Here is a 21,379-nt window from a genome sequence, read left to right as displayed (position 1 = left end):
GCAAGAAAATATATCCTCTTAATGATTTTAAAATCAGCTCAATCATAAGCAAGTCAAAAAAACCTTTTAAAATCTGAATCCATCAATGTTTACTGGAGAAATGTCCATAAAGTGGCACAAAAACATATGACTTGTTATTTTATGTTCCACTCAGTGAGCATCTGAAGAATGGACTTCGCAAGTGTGTTCTATGTGCCTTCACAAACTTGGCTACCAGTGATGATCACAGAGGCAGAAATGAAACTTCTTGCAATGTGGAAAAGTGGTACCCTTCGGCCCTGGTTGCTCAGTACAATGTGTCTGTAACATGAACACATAAATAAATCAAGAAGAATCTACAAAATCAAGTCAGCTGTGTATAATGGTTTTGTGAAGAGATTCGCCTGACAGGCACACGCAGGAATCTCCCTCCCAGCGTGTTCCTCACCTCATCAAGTTAAAGGTGAGTACTCATCGATTGCTTTCAAATTGTAATATACAGTGATCCATTTCTTTCGATACTATGACAGAATGTCCAAAAAGTCAACACTCCAAAATGTGCCTTCTCCACTTCAACGTCAAGGATGAAAACATGTTTTAGTGTTTGTTTTTCATCTCTTATTCTTACCTCGTGCACATGTATGACAGAAAAATATTACCCGTACATTTAATAATGGTTTTAATTTGAAAAGGACAGACAAACACACAGTATAGGATAAGGATCAGGAAATTACTCTCAAATGCAACATTGTAAGGTCAATATGAAACTTTTCTTTTTTTTTACACGACACATCTGGCCCCTGTTAGGAACAAACACGCATGCAATTGTAAACAAACCTGTCAACCTAAACATTTTTGGCCAATTTGGCTTCTAGTTCTACTTCTTCTACTCCCATCAGCCAAGTTGTGTCTAAATGCTGCATGTGGCCTGCACGACATCATCAGCCGGTTTGTAGCCGAGCGTAAGGCAGGACAACGTGCAAAAATATCTCTGACACAGAACAATGTGGGCCATTTTTTACCTTGTGACAGCGGTGATGAGGCCGGTCCAATATGTCATCATAAAAGCCATTCAGGGAGAGGCTGATGGCAGAGCCGTGCAACTGGGGGACATCTTCATCTACTAATAAAGTGCACCTTCTTTAGTCATGGAATATGCTGTGAGTGTGTGTGTGTGTGTTTGAGAAGGTATGAGTCATAGTAATGATCCTTGAATGGCAAGGGAGTCTTAAATGGTGCACTTTCACAAGATAAACTGTCTTCTGCAAATGCTTTTGCATGCACAAACACACACGCAGACACACACCGAGTATATTATAGCGTAACTTTCTTAGCCCTTTATCAGGCAGAGTCGTAGTTGGTAAGACAAAATGGATCTTTTAAAATGGAGTCTGCGTGTCTCACTGCGAAGTATGGTTTAGAACGGTGTTATTTCTCCACGACAATCAATCAAAACAAGAATGGTGGTAATGATACTTTGACAATTCATAAATGAAATTTTTATGTATCTAGATGTATAGTTTGAACTAAATTTGCTTCTGTAACGGGCATCCTCCACATTTGGTCCAATTCAGAACCAATCTTCCTCAAAAGGGAAACTGAAGTACCGGTAACTGTTTGCTGCACTGGCAAACTGTTGCCACTAACAACAAGCAATTTTGAAAGTAACATTTGGGCATTCTTAACCAGTATGCTGAGGTATTGCATGCATTACTGCCATTCAAATTATTAAATGTTGGAAAAAAGATGCAGAGAGACAGAAAAAGCAAAACACAAGCCAAATATTATTCATCTGATACTCACTGATGATTACAAGATTAATAATGGTGAGTTAAAGTTTTAACATGCAACTATTACTGAAATTTTTGTTCAATTTCCAAGTTCTACAGAATTGTACAACCTCAGGTGTTGACTTTCGATGTTCCACTCACACTGTAAAGCTACATTATTAGTAAGATCGAATGGTGAGCTCATGTCCACCCATCAATTCTATTTTCTAGAATTTGCCCCGCCCCCATTAGGGTCAGTCATTAGCTGGAGCCAGTTCCAACCACTAGTCGCAAATCACATACAGACAAACAACCATTCAACACTTAAATGCATCATATCACACCAATGGACAGGTGAGAGTTCAGTTATTTTTCATCAATGTCACAGAGTGCGTCCTATTACATTCAGATAAGCGAGTTGTTGTTGTTGTTGTTGTTGTTGTTGTCATGGTTGTTAGCTGAGAGAGGACATCTTAGTGTGCATAAATCAGCATCATCTAGTTTGGGATTTATAGCCCCAGAGAGAACGTTCTCTCACTTGGAGGAAGAAATTAGGGCAGTGTGGGTGCGTGTGAGTGTGTGTGTGTGTGTGTGTGCGTGCGTGTGCGCGCAAGAAATTGGGGAGATGAAGATAGATGCATCTGAAGGCAACACCAAGTGCACTACTGACGTTTGCCCATCATTCACGCACATTCACACATTGGTTTGCGATAATGGATGACAGAAGCAACGCGAGTATTAATTAGCGGACCGTTAGCATTCACACTGCGGAAAACACAATATTCAAGTACTGTATGTACACTACAACTATCCAATCAATTTAAACAACTTGTTTATTCCTGTGCAGTCAGCCCCCCGTTATTGACGTGGGATTGGGATCCACGAATAGCCAAAATTTGCGTATGATTGACACCAATTGAAAAGCATTGCAAAAAATAATAATAATAATTAAACCCTAAAAATCCTCCCCAAAACACTGATAAACATTCAGTACACAGAAAATGGGGTGGTGGGTGTGAATAAGTTTAATATTATTTAACATTTAATGTCATTTACCTTTTCAACCATTTTTTTATACTCTAATATTGTTGATGAAAACGTCACTCACATCACTGTTCACTTCATGTATTTTGTATTATAAAATAGCAAATATCAAAGCCATACTTTTTAAAAAAATATGATTACTACATAATCAACATTTACTTACATTTATTTCTCGACAATGCGGATGTTTGTCCTTGTGTGCCCTGCGATTGGCTGGCAACCAATTCAGGGTGTCGCCCGCCTACTGCCCGAAGACAGCTGGGATAGGCTCCAGCACGCCTCGCGACCCTTGTGAGGAGACGCGGTATCGATAATGGATGGATGGATATTTCTCGATATGTCAATGTGGGCCGATTCAGGACTTTTGGCGAACAAACCATGTCGTGTAACTTGTTGTGATCTTAGGTTTTGGACAGTTATGATACTTGGCCACCATGTGCATGTCTGATGTTGCTCACAGTAGTCCAAGGAACGCTCAGGGAGTTTGAGTGAATGCTCAGACGCATGGAAAATTAGAGGGAACATTGCCCACAACATGCCATCAAAAACAAAACCAAGAACAGATTGTGTTGCGATCTTAAAGAGTGTCTTCCCTTTATGATTTAGTTCCCTTGCTACACCAATGAGAATGCATCATAGTCGATCACTAAGCTATGCTAGTACAGAGTGAATAAATAAAATCCAGATATCCACATACATTTTTAACCCTTTACAATTCCACCTGGCATTTTTACCTGAACGCTTAAAAAGGTGCACCCAAAGTAAATTTGAAGCTGTACTTGAACCATTTGGAGTATCAGCAAGGTTTGGCTCTCTTTTTGAAGATAACACTTTGAATTTTTCTCTTCGACTGTCAGAATCTGTTAAAGTGCTACCGGTACTGCATTTGGCACACTGCAATCGGAAAGGGTTTAAAGTAGATGTATAGTCTGCTGAAAAAAATCTAGCTGGATTCAGGTGATTTTATTGCGACCACTTGGCGAAATAAGATTGAGTTCATGATGCACAGTGTTTTTTTCAGTGTAGTTCAAAGTGCACCGTTTGCAACCTCAAAATGTCATATGTCGGGAACATCTTAAACTGAGGACCCGTTGTACAGTATCATAAACAATTGGAGGATTCCCAGTGGGATAGATTGTGGTTGTCTTTGATCATGCATTTGTAGTTATAATAAAAAAAGTGTTTACCAGAAGCATGGAATTCTGGGAGACAAACCCCCCATTTATAGTTCAGTGATTACCACCTACCATGCAGCGGAATAATAGCGTGCCATGCCAGATGTAGCAGGTGTGCCATGAGCAATTATCTAATTTCATGTGATTGAAAAGTATTTGCTACAATTAATGTATAATTTTTCATCTACTTATGCCATATTCAGTGAACCACCCATATTAGCGTAAACGATTTCCCAATTTGTGGAATTTCTTTGGAACCTATCCTTTGTCATTTGATGAAAAACTCACCTATTTGCTGTCATTCGTTCTTGCGTGCTCAGACCAAGCAATAACAGGATCACTTTGGCGCCATCTGGTGGAATCTTGGGGCCAAGGAACAATGTTGAAGTCAGTTGAGGGGTTTCATTTGGATAAAAGTACGCTTGTGCCAGTTATAGGCAGTTAGTAAACAGAGAGTGGGACGACCTCAATAGCGGATTTTGCAATTATCAGACTCGGCAAATAATCACTATAGTGACAAGCAGAGCAATTAAATGGTCTTCCACTAGATGGCAAAAGGTAGAATTAATTTATCTGCCTGTTTCCAATCATACATGAGAATGATATCTTTGCATTCAACGTAACACACTTAACTTAAAGTAGAAGTCAACCCTAACATATTTTTTTCCCAGAATATGCTCTATGCAGTCCCACTAGTCTAAACACGACATTTTGATTAATATTGCGTTTGTGGAATATGAGAAATCCACCCCTTTTTAGCCATCTGAGGGGCCGACGGTGGCTCAGGTAACGACCAATCATGGCTCAGCTTCAGAACACAGGTGAGCCGTGATTGGCCGTTACCTAAACCCTGAGCAGTTGTGATGTCATTTTAAGTCGACAGAACTGACAAAATGGCCGGCCCCTGAGACGGCTAAAAAGGGGTGGATATCTCTAATTCCACAACCGCAATATTAATCAAAATGTCGTGTTTAGACTAGTGGGACTGCAGAGAACATCATCATCATCTTCCAAACCGCTTATCCTAAACAGGGTCGCGGAGAGGCGCTGGAGCCTATCCCAGCCGTCAACGGGCGAGCATAGAACATATTCTGAAAAAAAATATGTTTGGGTTGACTTCCCTTTACTTTAATCACACAGATTTCTCAGTTTGTGAGTAAATTGAGGTGACATCATCATTATTTCAGTATGTACATTTTTTCAGATATTTTTGTTCCATGGCGTACATAAATCTATGTAAGATCTATGTGTGTACATTACATGTTCCTCCATTCCAATTCCCTTTTATGTCCCTTTATGCCTATTCTGCCTAGCAACAGGTAACCAGGCAAACGTGTGATGAAGGAAAAGACACCGTTGAACTACACAGTAAAGTTCTTAGAGTACATTTTACCCTAAAAAGATTATATTTGGTCCCAGTCTAAACAGAGTAAAATTTACACTTAGAAGCGAATAATATTCAGAGTTTTTTACTTGAAAAAAACTCCTCATTTTGCCGGGAGGAAATGCCATCACAGCCTCCATGACAAGTACGTTGCTCTGCCGATTGTGCGTGCGAGACGTGCGCGTGTGCACTTCTGACGCACGTTTGCGCTTTGACCAGTGAACACTTTTGCAGACTACGCGCAGGGTTTGCTTGCACACAAGTTTGCGCACTGGTTGCCCGCTGGTTTACTTACTTTTTGCTTTGGATTAAAACGCCTACGTGGTGGTAGCCCGCGAGAGAAGGAGTCTTAATTTTCCGCCATCCTCCTCCTCCTTTTCCTCCCCCTCCTCCTCTTTTTCCTCACCCCCCCCCCGCCCCCCTCCTCCTCCGTCGTCTCTTCATCATCATCATCATCATCCCCGCTTGGATCAGAAGTGCACATTCTCCCTCCTCATATAGAGCAGCTTTCATCGGAACCACTCGATTCCACCAAACTGGACCCGCAGCTGCGTGAACTTGGACATATCCGCCGACATTGTGTGTTTGCAAAGCGAAATTGGATCTGTGTCTCACTGAGGGAATTATCATTTTGGGGGGTGGGGGGCGGGGGCAGGAAAGGGGATTTTATTTCGTATGTTTACTTTTCCTTCATCAGCCCCCTCCCTTCCTTTATTAGCCCAAAATGGATGCCGTCGACAGGATGTGGCGGCGCCCCTGGATTAGCCGCTGATGTGATTGACAGTTGGCGGGGGGGGGTCACAAAGTTTTGGTCAGCCAGGCGGGGCGGAAAAGGTGCAGGATGCAGTCCGGAATGAAGACGCTCTCCGCAGGTGGAGGTGCGTCGCTCTGTTGCCTGCTGCTCCTCTGGCTCATTTACTCCCATCTGCTTCGAGAGGGTAAGTCTGCAGTCTTATATTTTGCCTCCTGGGGCTTTTAGAAGAATTGGTTCGTGTGTTTGTTTTGTTTGTTGGTTTGACTGATTGGCATGCACTGTTGGTCCAGACTCGAGAATCATGCCTTTCTGTAAAAAGTAGCCTGTCGTGTGTCGTAAAACAGTCATTTGGGCAGTTCTTGCACATAATGTACATGTTGTCACCTTGCTGAGGTAGATGGTTGCCATGCGTGCATGCAAGGAGATTTTTTTTTCTTCTGTTCAATATCTGTGCGGATAGAAAACAGTATGGTGACAGTAGACATTCATTTCCAAGTCCAGTGATATATTCAGTCGGTGGAGACTTTCCGTATCCGATTGGTCGCCAGTCAATAACAGGGCACATGGAGAGATAGAAAAACAGTCACATTCATGCTGTTGCTGAGGGGGAAGTGAACCCCCGCTGCTTGATCTTCCTGTTACTAGGAATATATCATTTTGGAACATCAATGTATTACACCAGACAGGTAATAAATGAAACAACACCTGTCAGGTGAAAGTAAAAACAATCTTATTTATATCTCATTTTTTTAAACTCTAAGTACAGTAAGTAAAAAAGGAATCATTTTTGAATTCATTTTAACGAATTTGATTTTATAAAATTACAGTAGAACACAGCTTTTAAAAATAAATCAATTCAGCTTTGCTTCTAGACAAGAAAATAAAGTTTACTGTTCAACACAATGTGAATTTAAGTGATTTAAGTGTGAATGTAAGAAATAAAACGGTTAATTCTGGGATTTTAAAAAATAGCTGAAAATTTGTTTGTTTTTATTTTTATTTGGTCGGCCTATCAGGTGAAGTAAAGCAAACCCAGATGTGAGGAAGCAAAAATTGTTTTGAATATTCTCATTGTCATGTTCTTTTTCTATAAGTAAAGGGGGGAAATCGATTAAAGGCGTAAATCATATATTTTTGAGGGGAAAAAATTTAAGATTTTATTTTAAGGCCATATCTTCCAGACCCCAGTTGACATCTTCTCATGTTTTCCTTTTTTAATCAGACAAGTACAATGATTTCCTTTGTTTATGGAGGTAAAAGGAGACACATATATACTGTATGTACATATTGTTTAGTTGATAGTTAGGCTTCAAGTGGAACAACGCACAATTAAGTATCGTGGCTCTACCTAGTGTGAAACTTACAAACCTCAGACATGCTATACTATTGCTAATCATAAACCACATTTAGCTAGATATACTTACTTTGATGATGACCACAATGTAACCCAACAGACCTTTTATGGTCTCTGGTGTCCACTGAAAAATATCTCACAATTCAAGTCAAACCACGAAAAAAATGAATAATGTAAAAAAAAAAAAAAAAAAATCAATGGTACGAGAAGCTTAGGAAAGCGTTCTAAAAATGAATTTTCAAATTACCTTACGGACACAATCCTGTTTAGCCGTTTTCTACAAAAGAGGCCATTTCCTCCGTTTGTTTTTTTTGTTTTTGTTTTCTGACACAAACATCTGCAAAATGATGTAGAGATGACGATCTGCTCTGTGGTGACGAGCTAAAAGTTTTGCATTTTTTGTGTAGCACTAAAATGACTTGACATTTTTACCTCAACCCCAATTTTGTGGTGATGTCTTTGACCCACAACACAATCTGTTATTATTGTCTGGAGTAATGACTTGACAAGGCTTCAGGTGAAAGGGAGCGGCACATCTTATTTCAATTCCGGGTGCAGGAAGAAGCCTCGTCGGGGCCTTCGGAGCGTTATAATTTCCGACTGTATAAATCTGTAATCCCGTAGTGCTTTCCTTCTTGAATAAAACATCCTCTGGTGCAATTATACTATCACCCTGACACAGAGCAGAAAGCAAAATGATGTTTTCTCTGCACTTTATTACTTGCTGTCGTTGACAAAACCACTCAGATTTCACTGTCCCAGGCTCGGAAAAAAACAAAAACTACATCTTGGTGGGAGATGTAGAACACAAAATTTGGAGATTAGATCTTTTAATCAAGTTTTGGCCAGCAGCATAATTACCGCCTGGGAGAAAGAAGAGCGCCTACACAGACATATCTGGCGGCGTACTGACAGCACAAGTAGACAGTGATGTGAAAAATGAACCGGATGAGTGTTGAAATGTACTCCCTTTGCCTCTAATTTACACGTTTGCACTCATGTGCTTCCGTCACCGGCCTCTCAAACTCCTTCAGTGAAGAGCTCGTGTTCCCCTCAGCTATTTACCAACCGCACTACTTTTCATTGCACAATCATCTCATTAGTGTCTTATAGTGCAACATTGTTTAATCAATCTCTGTGAACTTTGCTCACTCTGATATTCTAGAATAAATAGAGCATGATTTTAGCCTTGACTACCCCTGTACACTGCCCGCTCCTCTTTCCAACTGAGTCGTACCCCCAAAGTGCGGCATATTGTCAAATTAAAAAAATGTTTGTATTTGTTGAATCTTATTTTACCAAATATATATCTACTGCAAGGTACAGTCAGCTGCACTGCATAAAGATGTCCTTGTTTTGTGTGTTTGTGTTTTGTTTTCATAAATGTTTGTCTGATAAACCTGAGAATAAATAGTACATGAATGAATGGATAGCATCCAGTCTGGTGGAATACATTGTTGTTGTCTATGCATAAATCCCTCTATGTCCTATAGAGTATAGTGATTTTCCAAACCTTTACTGAGCCAAGGCACATATTTTACATTAGACAAATGTCACAGCACATAAACATGCAAAAACGTTTAAAAAATCATGTCTATACATTATGCTGAAGTAATGATCCTCTCTCATGGCACAGTAGTTGGGAACTGCTAGAGCATCAGTGTGCATCAGTGACTCTTAAAATGATAACCCTAACCCATTGAAATACTTGGCAAAAAAATCAAATAAAATTTTCCTTTCCAGTTTGTCGCTTTGGAACGTTTCTCAGATCAGAATTTAAATTTGCTAAACAGTAAGTGCATTTCTCAAAACAATTCGTACAAATAGCAAAGCATAATAGTTCCCCAGGTTCTCCAAATCCTTAGTACAGCTCTAAAAAGTAAATATTTGTGTCATTGAACATGCCAGTGCTATCACAGTGACAAGTCCTTGTTTCATTGTGTACAGACAAGATACATATAAGAAAACTGCTGATTCATGTTGTCATTATAACAGTGTACTCCGGAGGCATGTTCTGTTGTAAACTACCACTTACGTTTTTGATGACGAATTCAGTTCTGTGGAAACTTGGGTTACAAACGTCTCTTTTTAGTAACAATTTGTGTTTGGGACAACATTTTCAAAAAAAAAAACCTTTATTTTCGTTTTATTTTCGATATAAAAACAGTCTTCACATGAACCAGCAACTGGATCTACTGTATATTTTGCTTCTTCTCGCACTGCATAAACATCATTGGCAGTATAACGTTCTATCGAAAAACCATTTTAGCATTGAAATACTGTTCCTAGCTTGCTAGTTTGCAGCTTGTGTTTGGCCGCCCGAACATAATCATTGTCCATAACTGGCTACCAACATGTCCAACTCGTTTCAACGAGAGTAGGGAGGCCGGCGTTGGGCATAGAGGTGAGGCCGTGTAGCTGCGAGAGCCTGTTTTGCCTCCATCCACTCTGTAGTTCATCTGTCAGGCCAGCCAGGACAGGAAATCAAAGCGCAGCAGCCCTGTCTGTGCACGGCATCGAGCCAGCGCCCACCACGATGAATGGCCTGTCAGCTGCTCTCTACGCTGCCAATTTATTCAACGATAAATTTGGAAATGTCTGGATTCCCTCACTAGACCACACTCCCAATGCGAGAGGCACGGTCGGAGCAGCGGCGACTAGTCGCGGCTTTACGGTTGGACAGGTGATTTGTTGTGAGCTTTTGACATTTTTAACCACATTAATTAGTAGGTGGACAAACTGTTGGCCTCGGCAGCAGTTGGCCAGTGAGACGGTTCTCCTTTCAAATGATAGCTACATCAACAGAAACACAGAATGATTGGATAGATAGATAGATGGATAGATAGATAGATAGATAGATGGATAAAGTCAGTGCCAATCATTTCTCCTCACGCAAATCAGTGTGACATGAGCTTTAGGCAAGTGAATAATATTCATGCTGCATTCCATTTGGCAACTCCTCCACGCACATTATTTTGTTACATACAAAACTGGCATGGAAAAGGGAGTTCTGAACTTCAGAGAAACAATTTATAAAATAATTATTTACCAATTGTTTTCTGCAGAGTTGAAGGGAAAATGGCCCTCCCTAGTAATGAGCAGAGCTGGGCACTTTGTGTACACAGTGTACAGTAAAGTAGCACCACTTGTCGTGAATTGTGTCAGACAAGCGCTGTAATTTTCCTCCTCCCATCACACGTGTCATAATACAACATAACACACTGACTGATTTGTACGCTTCAATTAGTGGCTTGTAGACGAACAACACTACTGTATGTTGCTGAGAGAAAAAAAAAAATCTATGGTGTTATCTCGCTGTGGCGTACAGGCCCGCCGATGCGACTGACAGAGCAAATCTCGTGAGATATGACTGCAGGCTGTCTCACTTAATTCTGAAGTGAGTCAGTGGGCCTTCAACAATCAGTAGTGAGCCGCTCCATTGATGAATGGTGAATACGCTCCAGTGTACTTTATGGACGCCACTGTGTCCCTCTGTTCTCCTGGCTAAATGTCATCAAGAGATCAGGCAGAATTTATCTTGGCAAATTAAGCTGTGTTTTCATGGTTATTTGTGCGTTGTGGTGTGGTGAGTCTTCATGGAGCATCACGGTCACTATGGTTACTGTACACGCACAGTTTAGTTCCGCTACCGTATAGATCAACTAAAAGCAGTGTAAACACCAGAGATGGGCATTCCGTCTGACAGACGGACCGGTCCGTTTTGCTGACTTTAGAGGAAAAAAAAGGCAGACTGAGCACAGATAGAAGTGGATTTTTGTCTGTCTATGCATGCTAGCGCAGACTTTTTTGAGAAAAATGGCTGATTTCTGTAGCAGTGACCTTAAAGGTGGCATTCCATATGCAGCATGAGTGCTGCTTGATTATGACCTGGGCTGTAAATTTTAAGCAAATCACTAAGGCCCACTGCTGCAGGCGTAGGAGCTATAAAAGTATGAGCATCTTTATGAAACAAAATGAAAAGAATTTTTACAGCTAAATCAATTTGGCGGCCCACAAAGCTCATATTTCACAGCCCCCAGAATGTGAATTCTCTCTCGCTGCCAGCGCTGACCTCCCCAGTGGATGAGTGTAGTGCAGCGCTCAGTGTATTTCTGCATTTTAATACTCCAGGCTGAGAGTGCTGGGCCTGAAACGGTTCCATTCCGGGCCGGGTGGTGCGCATGATTAGTTATGTTCCTTCTGTTTTGTGCCCTACTCCGTTTTCCGCTTGATGCGGTGATTATATTGTCTGAGAGAGCCGTGGTTGAATATTAAAGCTGTGCGTCACACAATCATGCCTGATTGTACTGCACTTTGGGGGCTTAATAGTCTTGTGTTACACGCTGCTCTCCCCGTCTTTGCATTAAACAAGGAGGAGGGCATCCTGGAGGGCTCTACGAGTGATATTTGAAGTGAGTCACGGACTGTGCACTCTTTGCTGCATCACAGTGAAGCTTTTTACCCGACATGTTGCACATTAACTCTTTTTACCCGACATGTTGCACATTAACTCTTTTTACCCGACATGTTGCACATTAACTCTTTTTACCCGACATGTTGCACATTAACTCTTATGTGCAGAAAGCTTACTTGCCTAGACTAAAGCCGATGTCAGACTGCACGAAGGTAGCCCTATTTTGTCCGTGTCGCAGACAAACGTTGTGTCTCATCGCCGATTTTGAGTCGTCTTGACGCATCGTAAACCTGTGTAGTGTGACATACTCAGCGATTGGTCGTTTGGCATCTGGGACGCTTCACGACCACCACCACGAAAGTCTGGCATGTCAGAATTTTTGTTCGTCTTGCCGCGTAGTGTGACGTGTCCTACGTCATCCTTCGGGTGGTTCTTCGGCATTGACTAATCGGAAGACAGTGCCTTTCTACTTATGAGAGAGACCTGAGGTAGCTCGCACATACAAACAATCAAAATGCAGAAAAAAGGAACGAACAGTTGAGGGAAAATAGTGGAAAATATACATAGCATTTCAACTCATGCGATGTTTGTCAACTGCAAAGCCAGTAGCTGATTAGCAAACACTTGTCCCAAATAGCACAGCTGCTTGTCCCGCCTCGCCGACGGACCTGCGCCAATGACAGAATCTTAACAGAAGTACGCAACGATTGTGCGGTGTCGAGTCGGTGATGGACTTGTAGTGTGACGCCTCGCCCGGTGCAAGACACTGAACGATATTATCAATCAATCTATGGTGAGACTTCGAATATGTTGTTATACTGGTGATTTACTCGTGGTTCTTGTACTGATATTGAGGCCACTGGGTGGCACTATGCCCTAATAAATTACCAAAGGTAGCATTCCAGGCCACTAGATGTCACTGCGACATGTTAATCTACGTCCGGTATGTTTGGGAGAGAACAGCAGAATAAGTTCGGAGCATCCATCCGTTGTGTGGTGTCCACTTATTACATGGTGTCAGAAGAAAACAAATTCTTGCCCATAATGGATGGATTAAGAGCACCAGATGTTTTGAAAATGATGGAAACGTTTCGGAAAATTGGAGAAGATGGAGGCAAAGATTTGAACTTTATATGACAGGATCGAAAGTAAAGCACAAAAGGTACAGTCCAGCACATTGCTACATGTAATATTGGAGACCCGTTGTCAAATTTGATAAATACAATAATTATACTAGGTAAATACCATATTTACTCCAGCAAATGGAGAAATAAGTGCCCGTCACTAAAATGTTTCCAAAAGGAGTTGAACAAATATTTCCAATCTTTAATCCTAATGGTAGAAAGAAGTGAAAAGATAAATGGTTCGGTGGAAACTGCAAAACAATATAATTTGTTTGAATGTGGAGAGTCTCAATTATTGTTACCTTCAAATTTTGTTTTCACTTTATTTTATGTTTTTAAACACTTAAAGAAATTTTTGTAAAAGACATTTTTGAAAAAGCCTTGCATATGTTTTTTTTTTTTCCTGTTTCTAATGTAGCAAGGCAGTGTTTTCTGATGAATGCCAGATGTTTTCCTGTTCGATAATGTATATAAATAAAAGATAAAAAAAAAAAAAAACAATTAAAAAAAAAACGTCATTGGAAACGAAGCTCTGGAAATATATAACACATATGCGGATGGTGAAGATAAAACAAAGCTCAAAACCCTCCTGGAGAAGTTTCATGAACATTTTACACCGCCCAAAATGTAACTTTTGAGAGACATGTGTTTAATATGCGTGTTCAGGCTCCAAATGAAAACATTGACCAATTTGTCACGGATTTGAGATCAAAGGCTAAATCATGCGAATACGGCGATCTGTGTGGCAATCTAATAAAAGACCGAATCGTTGTGGGAATAAGAGATGACCAAGTAAGAGCTAAACTTCTAAGGAATTGGACTTGGCCAAAGCTGTGTCAATATATCGTGCTGCAGAAGCAAGTGGCACACAAATGGATGAGCTGCAAGCTGCACAAGCTGAATGCACAATCAATGAAGTAAAAAAACAGCGCCCAGAACGCCCAAAACCATTACATATGGAGAACAGAGTGCAAGATTGCAAATACTGTGGCAGAGACCACCAGAAAGGGAAATGCCCAGCGTATGGAGAGAAATGCAGGAAATGTGGGAAAATGAACCATATCTCAACCAAATGCATGACTGATTCATTAAGGAAACCAATACACATGGTAGAAGAGCAATCAGATTCTGAAACTGAATTTTATGTTGATATGGTGAAAGTAAACCATGGTGAGGACTCAGAAGTGGACTTTAAAATTGGCAACCGTAAAGTAAGATTTAAGATAGATGCCCAATGCAATGTCATCCCAGAGTACATTCAGAGAGAAATTTGTGATAAATTAGAAAAGTCAAGAGCTAAATTGGTAACATATGCCGGACACAGTTTAATGCCAAAGGGCAAATGCCGGCTGTTGGCTGAATACAAAGCAAAGTACTATGACATCAAATTTCCAGTTGTGGATAAAAAAGTGCAACCAGTGCTAGGATTAAAAAGCAGTGTGGCCCTGGGCCTCATAAAGCGAATTGGTGAAGTGAAGAAAGCACATCAAAATATAACGGAGGAGTATGCTGATGTGTTTGAAGGACTGGGATGCATCGAAGGAGAACAGCACATAAAGCTCAGAGAGGATGCACAGCCAGTTGTTCATCCGCCACGAAAAGTCCCTGTTGCACTCGGAGAAAAGTGAAGGCGGAGCTGAAAAGGATGGAAAAACTGGATGTAATTGAAAAAGTGACAGAACCAAGAGCTTGGGTGAGCAATATGGTGACTAAATGGGAGCCAGAAAAACAAAAAAATCAGAATATGTATGGACCCCAAAGATTTAAATGAGGCCATTAAAAGGGAACACTACCCTATGAAGACCATCGAAGAAGTCATGACTCGAATGCCTGGTGCCAGAGTTTTCAGCACACTAGATGCGCAATGGGCTACTGGCAGGTGAAATTAGACAAAGAAAGCTCAAAGCTATGCACATTTAATGCTCCCTGTGGTAGATATGGATACAAAAGGCTACCTTTTGGAATAAACACAGCCGGTGAAATATTCCAGAGACTTATGTCAGAGATGTTCGAGGACGTGGAAGGAGTGGAGGTGGTTATCGATGACATCCTAGTCTGGGGACAAGACTAATTGGACCGAGTCAGAGAGAAACACATAAAACTCAATCCACAAAAATGCACATTTAAAGCACAGAAAGTAAACTACATGGGACACATCCTCACAACTGATGGATTCAATCCAGATCCGAAGAAAGTGGAAGCAGTCAAATAAATGCAGAATAATGCAGAAACCCACTAACAAAACAGAGTTGCAACAGTATTTAGGGATTTAACCTACCTCGGCAAGTTTATACCCCCAGCTATCCACTGTCAGTGCCCCACTCCGAATCCTGCTGGAGAAGACCACGCAATGGTGCTGGATGGAGGAGCAGAACAAGAGCTTTGAGAACCTGCAAAGGATGGTCACTGAAGCTCCAGTGCTAAAGTCTTATGATGCATCACGGCCAGTGAAACTGAGTGTGGATGCCTCTAGCTGCGGAATCGGAGCAGTACTGTTCCAGGATGAGGGCCCCATAGCTTATGCATCGAAAGCATTTACAGACGCTCAAAAACGTTATGCACTGATAGAAAAAGAGCTGTCCGCTATCGTATTTGGCTGTGAGAGATTCTACCAGTATATTTTTGGACGGCGTTTTGAAGTTGAAACAGATCACAGGACATTGGAAAGTATCATGAGAAAGCCTTTGGCGGACACGCCCTTAAGACTCCAGAAAATGCTACTCAGACTACAAAAATGCAACATGTCAGTGAGATACAAGAAAGGAAAGGAACTGTTCGTGGCAGATGCACTGAGCAGGAACTACATGAAGGAAACGGACGACAGAGAGAATTATGATGATGTACAAGGCTGTGCAGTCATGTGTTTGCCTGTAGCACATGCGGATTGGAGGAAATTAGTGCGGACACTGCCAAGGACCAGGCCCTCACTGTGTTGAAAAGGATCATCCTCCAGGGTTGGCCTGATGAAAAATCACAAACCCCAGATGATGCCAGGCCGTACTGGAACTACAGAAGCGATTTGACTGAAGAACGAGCTGATTTTCAAAGTTAACAGAGTAGTGATTCCAGACATAATGAGAAAGAATATGTTGAAAAAATTGCATGTCAGCCACCAGGGAATTGAAAAGACTAAAAGACTGGCAAGAGATGTTATGTTTTGGCCAGGAATGACAGCCCAGATTGCGAACACTGTGTCAAGAGGTTCCATATGCAATACGTACAAAAGGCAAAATTGGAAAGAGCCTATGATTGGACATGACATACCGGAAAGACCCTGGCAGAAGATTGCCACTGACATATTTGATTTGGAGATCAAGATCCATGCTTGTCTGATTTCTTGCCCACTGCCAGTCGCCGTCTGCCTCCCGAGAGTTGACACGAGTTTAGCGTCGCTAAATGTCCGAATATATAACCAGTCGGGGTTTGTGTGCGCATTCCTGCTCTTGTCCGCTTCAGCCTGTGTAAGTGGAGAAGCGATCGCCATGGTATTTTTGATTTTGTGGAGGTGATCATGATGAGATCACATTTTATGTGACAGACTGTTACACCCTCGCTGTGCAAAGGAGAGATTCCGCCGTTCCTTCTTGCCTGCTGCTGTCAGACTCTTTAACAAGAACATTGTGTAGTCTCTACAAACTGGCGGTCATTAGTGCAATTGTGCAGTCCTGCACCTGAGCTCGTATCGTGCAATACCCAATATTCCCCACTACTGTAATACCGTGCAATACTCAACATTCCCCACTACTGTTAGTCTAGTTTTATTTTTATCCAATGCTGTTCCTTACATTTCACTACAGCACTGCAGCACTGTCACTTAGAGTATTTTTTCCTCTGTACTATGTACAGGCCGAAATGAGTGTTCCTCATATTTTTTATGTAGATGTAGGTTGGTGTGTATACACATGTGTATATACACATGTTACTGCGTATATCTACATAGGTTTGATTCTAAATGTTTGCCGTCAATGTTATACATTAATGGCCACATTATGCCGCCGCCCCTGTGTGACCTATATCTTTGCTACTGTAACAATGAAAATTTCCCCACTGTGGGATCAATAAAGGCATTCTTATTCTTATTCTTATTCTTATTTTATGTCAATGAATCCAACTATTGTGCAGAACACTTTTATACTTTCACAGGTTGAAGTGGACAAGGGTAGCAATGTGCATTTGCATTTTGGTGGTGATCGGTCGCCGTTTTAGACAACAGAACTGACAAAGCGAGCAATATTACCACGCTTGGCTCCCTCCCGTGACGTAGTTCGCTGAGACCGAAAAAATAACAAGCCCAGCCCCAAAAAGGGGCGGGGCAATTTGTCGTAAATCTAATCCCAAAAAAAGTCCTTAAATCACTACATAGTCTTTTGAGGTGGGCATTTTAGTACTGATGTCATTTTTACATGTAAACCTATTATATAAGTGCCAATGTTAATCTCATCCAAGTGTCGCTTTAAAGTGACTTGTGATTTCAAACACAGGAGAAATTAAGATAAATAAATACAGGTTATTTTCTCCTGGTTCTGTTCGGTTTTAATCAGCAAAGTTGCTGCCATGTTTAAAGACACTCTTGGGAAAGAATCTGTTCCGGTACATACATGCACATTTACAGTTCAAAATCGTTCTGTAAATGCAGTAAATATCTAATTTTTCAACATAGATAGGTGTGGCTTATATAAAGGTGCGGCTTATATATCGTTTTCCCGTTGTTTAAAAAAAAAAATAGAGTGGATGCGGCTTATAGTCCAGAAAATACGGTGCTTGTTTACAGCCGTTGATCTGTAACAAGATAGCAATAGTGTTTAGCATTAGCCAAACTATTTAGCACAACCACCGGCCACCTGATAACGATGTTCAAACTTTTTTTTTTCTGTCTAAGGAATTTTGCCACAAAAATGGCAGGTCTTAAGGGACATATGCCTCAAAGAAACAAGGGAGTTGCTGCAAGAGAAAAAGAGTTGCTGGGCCGCAGCCCCAGGAAAGAAGTGGAGGCACTTAGCAGTGCTCACTCTTCTCGACTTGCTGAAATGCTATACAATAGTTGTCAACTAGTCACATCCAGTACAAAAACCCACAATCAAATTCCAGCGATTTTTAAAAAAGAATCATCTGTCCCTTTTAGAAGACAAACCTGGCCCTTCCGTACAACATTTTGTCTACCCGTAAATTATCGACTAACCAAAGACATTGTTGTCAGCTACAATCTGAATTGCACACAGCTCCTCCCATTTCTCTCGAGCGATGCTCACTTGCATAATAGTGATCAAGGGGCTGTAGAATATTGAAAAATTGAATTCAGGCTTTGGCGGACCCTTCCAACCAGGTGCGTGCGACTTTAGAGCGCTTGTTTTTGCGCCAGTTGCCTGCTGTCCGACCTGTTTAGCGAGCGAGGATCACGGCACTGTCAGCCAAGGAGGCCGCGCAAACATCTGCCTCATTCACCTGCCGTCCTTAGTCTCGCCACTCGTCTGGCGCATCGCGCGCGCGTCGAACGGCGCCTAGGTAATGAGAAGCACTTGGCCGCCGTGATGAGCATATGCTCAGAGGAACGAAACTGCCGTTTGATGTCATACAGAGTCGTTCGCAGCAGACAGAGATGAGAGCATGATGGGGAGACTATGTTAATGTGGAAGTCAAGGCAAGGCTGCTGAATTCAGGCTTGAAAGGATGTCTGGAATAATACATCATATAGAAAAAAAGCACCTGGCTGTTACACCTTCAGGAAGTGAAAGTATTAAAAAAAAAAAATGTAAGTTGTTCCCTCACTTTTCTGGGAAGTCTTTGTCCAAGACCTTGGAGTGTGTCTGAGGGAATTGTTTTGCCCATTCACCCAGAAGAACACTCAGTCAAAGGCCAATGATTTTGGAGCCTGAGAGATGGCCTGTTGGCTCGGCTTCTAGTTCATCTCAAAGGTGTTGATGGACTTGTTCTCACACACCAAACATCGCATCTTTTTCTTTTATAGACTTGGCTTTGTGCACTGGGAAAAGAAAAGGGCCGACTGGGATTACCGGCATTCATGCATCAAGAACGTTCTCTCCCTCTTTGAGCGTCATATATGAGATGAGATGTTTTTCTCATATGTTGTCTCACCCATGTAGTTGAATAAAATATTAGAAACAACCCTCTGTGAGATGCAGTACTACACCACTGCAAAACACAATCGTAAACATATTGTTCAATGAACGCCACTCTGATAGTGTCAATTATTTATGTGTGTTAGTTGTGTAAAGACGGTAATGTGTGATACTGATTCATTTTAATGGGAATGCATTAAAATGCATTTGTCCTCGTAAAGATAAGCTGTTATAGAATGGATGGATGAATGTGTGGGTGAGATCTAAGTGTGATGATGGATAATCATTGAATCACAATTTCACAACCATCAATGTTTACTATCAGTTTCTTAATCATCTTATACACACCCCCTTCAAAAGTATTGAAACTGTATGATTATTTATCGCTGTGGACTGAAAACATTTGTGTTGGAATGAATGAATGCAATGATAAAGTCGTTTATTTTGAAGATCAAATACAAAATTAAATAAACAAAATTCAATTAAAAAAGACAAGTAGCAGTGTTCAAAAAGGACTAGGACGAAGTCAAACTTATATATCCCTACCCCAATGTTACGTTTCTTCAATTGTTGTTATTTTATTGACAATTATTTTCAACACACATAAATAAATGTTTCCCTAAATGTCAAAAGATGAATATTAGACAAGAAATCAACATTACAGCTTTTATTTACAACTACCGGTAATTAAATCTGGATTTGATACTCAACTGAGAAGACAACATTATTTGAAACAAAACACTTGTTCCTTTTAGCAAAAGTACCGGAACAGATAGACTGGAGTGGATAATACATGATATTTAGCCTTTTACTTATTGACATCACCAATCTTTTGCAGTCTTCTTTTGTGATGCGTTTCTAGACTTCACTGCAGCCTTCTTCAATTGCTGTATGTTGGGTTTGGGGGGGGGGTTTCTTCCTTCAATATCATCTTTAGCAGGTGAAATGTACATGCTCTATAGAGTTGAAGTCAGAAAATGTATATGGCTTGGTTTAGATGTGTCCAGCTGTCATAGTAAGTTGCTTCGATTAAAGAGCCCGTTCCAGAAGAAAAAGCAACGTAAGCCCCAAGCCATGACATTTCCTCCACTGAGTTTCACAGATGAGACAGTATGTTGGGCTCATGATACCACCACCCCTGTCTCCCAGCTTTAACGTATCCATATATATGGTAAAAGTTCAAAGTTGTCTCATTAGTCCATAAAGTGAATTTTGAGGCTAGTCCTTGAACTCACATTCCAGCCTGACCTTCCTATTCTTGCTCATAAGTAGTTTGTATTCTCGAGTGTAGCATCTCGACTTTGGTTCATGACCATCCATTCGTGCCCTCTGAAGGTTGTTGCTGAAGCCACTAACAGATTATTGTCTTGGAGGTCTCAAAATGTTTTTGTTGGTAACGGCCGTTGTTTTCAGTGGTCTACCAGTTCCATGTCTGTTATTTAGTATAGATATGACCAACTGGTTTCTTTGTTCTTCATGACATTCCAAATTGTTGCTTTTGCTAGGTTTGTACAAGGGCTCTGATTGATTTTAGATCTTCATTCAACTTGACAATTCAATTGGTTTTGGATTGTCGGATTTTCATGGTTTCACATCTAACGTGTATGAATGTACTGTTTACACAGGCAAAACCCACACTAAGTATCGACATTTAGATGTCCCAACGGGTAGGTTCATACAAAGGAGGCTGTCTTTGAAGCTGTCTATCTGATCCAGATGTAAATGCCTGGAAATGTCATTTGTAATATTGATCTCTTGTCTCGTATTCATCTTGTGATGTCAAACGCAGATGTCAACACCGTTCCAATACTTTTGGAGGGCAGTATATAGCCATTTGTTTTCTACTGCTTTCTCGAGCATCCCTGCAGTTGACTGGCGACCGGCCCAGGTTATACCCCGCATCTCGCTTCAAGTCAACCCCGATAGGCTCCAGATCAGCTGTGACTCGGGGCACAGGATAAGTAATGAATGACATTAACCAGCGACAGGGAATGGAGACTTTGTTCTGCTCTTAAAGTTTCACTGTAACTGACACTGCTGATACACGGAGTAGCATAGTGTTCTCAGTCTTCTGTATAAAATGGTTGTGTGATTGTCTTGCTCTCATCTCTCCACTGCGTCTTTGTCGTTGCCATTTTCAACCTTGAGAACAGCTCTTCCATCAAGAAAAGGAACATACAAAGAATGAAGATAATCACTCGGACTTTGTGTTGTATGCAAGTGTTTTGTGATTAGAGCCTGCTTGGCTCTCGTGTGGCGGGGAAATTAGATGGATTCTCAGCGCCAGAATATGAAAGGCAACTAG

The 21,379-nt window shown here is 41.1% G+C and overlaps 1 protein-coding gene across 9 annotated transcripts in view; it reads left to right on the top strand.

Annotated features, from left to right (window-relative positions):
- The first annotated feature begins 3,474 nt into the window (after positions 1-3,474).
- The window catches only part of tafa5l (TAFA chemokine like family member 5, like), a 54,363-nt gene continuing 36,458 nt past the window's right edge, over positions 3,475-21,379 (top strand). For 3 of the 9 annotated variants that reach the window (XR_015086436.1, XR_015086437.1, XM_086027740.1), the window contains exon 1: positions 5,383-6,289. Coding sequence is in view for 7 of the 9 variants with exons in the window: in XM_086027740.1 (XP_085883866.1) it covers positions 6,193-6,289 (97 nt within the window). In the remaining 2 variants the exon portion in view is untranslated. Of the gene's footprint in view, positions 3,597-4,062; positions 4,080-5,381; positions 6,290-21,379 lie in introns of those variants that run through there. The other 6 variants (XM_086027774.1, XM_086027757.1, XM_086027749.1 and 3 more) reach the window with 6 other exon arrangements.

Source organism: Filicampus tigris, chromosome 1 (genome assembly GCF_054856515.1).
Source record: "Filicampus tigris isolate MCC_2025a chromosome 1, RoL_Ftig_1.0, whole genome shotgun sequence".
Lineage (NCBI taxonomy): Eukaryota > Metazoa > Chordata > Actinopteri > Syngnathiformes > Syngnathidae > Filicampus > Filicampus tigris.
This window is presented reverse-complemented; position numbering and strand designations above follow the sequence as displayed.